General features: G+C 37.4%; 1 protein-coding gene across 1 annotated transcript; it reads right to left on the bottom strand.

Moving 5' to 3' along the window:
- Nucleotides 1–2487: 2487 nt before the first annotated feature.
- LOC113097334 (trace amine-associated receptor 13c-like) lies at nucleotides 2488–3462 on the bottom strand. Its single transcript, XM_026262583.1, has one exon. The coding sequence runs from the start codon at nucleotides 3460–3462 to the stop codon at nucleotides 2488–2490; it is 975 nt and encodes a 324-aa protein (XP_026118368.1).
- Nucleotides 3463–4653: the final 1191 nt, after the last annotated feature.

Genomic DNA, 4653 nt, shown 5'->3' on the forward strand with positions numbered 1-4653 from the left:
ATGTCATCAACCATGTGATGACCCTGAAGGAAGCTGGCCAACGGGTTCAGCCTAATTTGAGCCGCTACACTGTGGCAAGCATCATTAGGACATTTCGAAATGAGAATCGGTAAGTACTTTGTAGCACTGCCATACTCTAATGAGAAACACAACAGTCCCATACATGCATAAATACTGAAATTGTTACTTTACAGAATTGCTAGATGTCCAGATGTTGGGGGCAGAGGAAGAATGTTCACTCCAGAGCAAGAGACCCATATAGTGAACATGGTGCTTGCCAATAATGCAATAAGACTGCGCGAAATACAGCAGCGCATAGATAATGACACCATCTTTCAAAATATACACAGTGTAAGCATTTCTGCACTAAGTCATGTATTTGCACACCAGAGAATAAGAAAAAAGCAAATTTACAGAGTTCCTTTCGAGAGAAACACAGAACGTGTAAAGCAATTGCGATATGACTATGTGCAGGTAAGCTATAGTGTCATTGGTTCTGAATTTGAAAGTGCATACTGTAGTGCTGTGCATGGGCCTGATGTGTTGCATTTGTTTTGTCTTGTCCAGAGAATGATGGAACTAGAAGCAGATGCCATGGGACATGAGCTACTTTTTTTAATGAGGCCAGTTTTTAATCTCAGTAAAACCAGGAGACATTACTGGACACTGTGCCATCATCAATGTCCCAGGACAACGTGGTGGTAACATAACCATGTGTGCAGTTATAAGCCAAAATGGTGTTGTTCACCATCATGCAACCATAGGCCCATACCACACCGCACACATTATTGCATTCCTGGACACCTTACATGACATGCTCACTGTTCAGAGACCAGAGCATACCCAATATGTCATCATATGGGACAATGTTAGTTTCCATAGGGCTGCTTTGGTCCGCAACTGGTTTACAGACCACCCATCCTTCATGGCACTCAACCTCCCTCCATACTCTCAATTCTTAAATCGCATCGAGGAGTTCTTCTCTTCCTGGCGCTGGAAAGTGTACGACCGTCATCCTCATCAACAGGTAGCCCTTTTACAGGCAATGGAGGAGGCATGTGGAGATATTGACCAGGCATCATGTCAGGCCTGGATACGGCATTCAAGGAGATATTTTCCCCGGTGCCTTGGACTGGAATCAGAAAAAACTGTAATATAACAAAAATAAAATAAAAACCATTAACCTACCTGTAATAATACATTTCCAAAGTTTTACAGTTTTTCTCAGTCACTTTGGTGCATTTTTCAAAACAGAAATGAAATTTTCAAAACTACTTGTACAACCTCCTCATCATCTAGTCATTAATACACATCATAAAACCAGTTTCTCATTCTTTTGAACAAGTTGCGATTGCTATTGTACATTCATGCAATTGATTACGCACATTTATCTGCGGTTTCCTACATTATCAGTTGCTAATGTCATGTTGCTCAAAATGTATTATACAGTTTTCTGTGCAATAGTCTTACCCCCAAAACATCTAGTCTTTAGTTCATAGTATAAGTCATTAAATGCAAAATGGTTAATCTAGTTGTCATAAACTGCCAAGCACACTTTTTATTTGTATTTTTACACACTATTATTAGATGTTTTGTCAATTTGGCATGAATTGTGCAAGTGAATCTTTACTAATGAAGAGAATGTAGATGATAAACCAATGATAAACCCTTTCTCTGAAATAGCTCAAAGGTTCATCTCATGAATCTTCAGTAGGAAAGCTTATACTGTATAGACAAAGGACAACACAAGAGTTACACATTCTGAAAATGGAATTATTTTCATCTTTGTTCCCATATTTCCTTTTCTATATCACAATGGCATTGTAAAAGTATTTTTTATTTTTTAATTTTTTTGGTCAGACCACTAGTAAAAGTGTAACTGGGAATTCTATCCAGTCTCTTTCAATCAACATCCCACAAACAGTAATGTGTAAATGTGTAGTTTTGAAATGGATATATGGCATACATAAGCATATGGCATACTGTTCAATACAGTAGTTTACATCAGAACATCCCTCCACTGTTAAATTGACAACATGACTAAGCAATTTGACTGTCTTATCCGTAAACTATGACACAAGGACTTGTCATTCTGATGGCACTGACATGTTCATTGACACAGATATTTATTTTTGAGAGATGAACTAAGGATTTTGAGCAAGAGACTGGCTTTTGCAGGTCATCCATTGTGTTTTGATATTTGTACGAGTTGTTTTGAGAAATGCACTTACTGTTTTGCAAATCTCAAGAATGATTAGAGAAATGTACCAAAGCGACTGAGAAAAACTGTAAATAAAATAAATATTATTGGAGTAGCTTCTACAAGAAAATATTATTTCAGTTTTTCTACTTAAAAATTTCAGGCTTAATCCAGTGTTACCTACCATTTCTTTGTAGTTATGTTAGAAATTTACTAGCACTTTAATAGACACAATTTTTTCCAGTGTGAAGAGTAAACAACAGAAGAAAAGTTTTGCATTCAGTGACTTAGAGCAAATTCATCAGGGATGAGTCTTTATTCAACACTTTAAATGTGAAAATTAACTTCAAACTTTTCTGAAACCAGGGATAGAATAAAGCATAAATGATGGGATTAATCGTGGAGTTCAAGAAGAAAAATATTACAGCAACATTTCTGACATAAAACCTGTCAGCAATGTCATGTGAACTCACTAAAGTACAAATATAATACGGCAGTAAACACAGGAGAAACACAATGACCAGAATCCCCAGCAGTATGGCAGCTTTTCGCTCTGATTTGTTTTTGGAGGATTCTGTTCTGTTGTGAATCTGAAGAGATCTTATAGCAGTCGCATGTCTCTTAGCAATGACAAAAACATGAGTGTATAATATTATAATGAGTGTACAAGGCATAAGAAACACACACAGGAGATCAATGAGAGATGAAACCCCATCTATAACAGCAATACATATTCCTGGACACATGACATCTGTGAAGTTTCCATTAACAAAAAGAAGAGTAAAGTTATAAAGGAGTGAAAACAGCCAGTTAAATAAAGTTGCTATGCAGATGACAATGGGTGAGATCTTCTCAGAGTAAAGAAAAGGAGAACTTAAAGCCAAAAACCGATCAACTGCTATCAGAGCCACAGTATGAACAGACACACTTGTTGCCTGAAAAGTTACAAAATTGAAAACTGAACACATCAAGGGGCCAGAAATCCAACATGATTCAATAAGCCAAGATAATTGAAAGGGCATCACAAAAACCCCCACTAGAAGATCAGACACAGCCAAAGAGAGGATGAGGATGTTCGCAGGTGTGTGGAGCTGCTTGAAGTGACTAACAGAGATGATGACCAGCAGGTTTCCACACACGGTCAGAAGAGACACAGCTGCTGCAGCCGCATACAGAATCACATAGACAGAAAAAGAAACAGATCTCTCTGGACACAAATATTCCTGACAGACATCGCTTTGGTTCATTGCTGTAAGATTCATTGTAAAGCGTATTGCTCCCTGTGACTTCCTTTATATACAAAATATGTAACCACATGTAAAGATTTCTGAAGATGCTATATGTATCTCCAACAGCTCTGAATCGCTCATCATCTGAAACACAACCTACACTGATTCCTGGAGGTTCCACAACACCAGATAAAGACAAGCTACCACCCACGCTGCCTTTTATAAACTTGACATGTTGACTCTTTTCAATACCAGCATCAAGGGAGAAAAACATACAGCCGGGAGATCAAACGATTCTGTTCAGGTGAACAAAATAACAAAAACACATAGCCTCTATAAACTGACCGTGTGTCTCTGACTATAAGCTACATATTGCCTGCATACACACACTTAACAAAAACGTTTCTAAACTTTAAATAATTCCACACTCCACCCAGGGGTACAAAAATGCAATACAACAAACCTTATGAAAGGAACCATAAAAATACAATCTAATGGCCTTTACTGTATTCATTGTTTCTTAACACACCCCTTTAATGCACCGGGTGTGTGTTCATGGTGTGTGTGTGTGTGTGTTCACTGCTGTGTGTGTGCACTTTGGATGGGTTAAATGCAGAGCACGAATTCTGAGTATGGGTCACCATACTTGGCTGTATGTTATGTCACTTTTTTATCTTCTTTCTTAATGAATTAAAAATGACATGACAAAATGCAGCCTGATTTGGCGTACGCACAGCCAGAAAATACTATTGTGTACTGTGGGCCCTTATAAAAAATGCTGTGAGGTTGTGAGAACTTAGCTTTACTCAAATAACTTTCAGCGCATGCTTTGAGAGTTTGTACAGAAACCCTTCGATGGACAGCACTCCCTCATTTATTATAATCAGGATTCTCCAACACTAACGAGGATATAAGAACAGATTTATGTGTCTACTCACAGGCAGAAGCTTTATAGGACAACTTTTTCTGTGTAAACACAGACCTTTTTTTTTTTACACTTAGATTCCCTATGCCTTTAATTGATTCACAAGTATGACTCTTATGAGTCGGCTCTATTAATTAATCAGTCGATATGACCCAAGTTGTCAGTTTAAATGATTCTAACAAGTGATTTTAAGAAACATTAAAGGCTCTGTCAGAGCTTTTAAACATGTTTATATAACTTAAATAATGAAATGAACACATAACATCATAGATACAGTACAATATTTAAACACATTTAGG

This window comes from Carassius auratus, unplaced genomic scaffold (genome assembly GCF_003368295.1).
Source record: "Carassius auratus strain Wakin unplaced genomic scaffold, ASM336829v1 scaf_tig00216185, whole genome shotgun sequence".
NCBI classification, from domain to species: domain Eukaryota; kingdom Metazoa; phylum Chordata; class Actinopteri; order Cypriniformes; family Cyprinidae; genus Carassius; species Carassius auratus.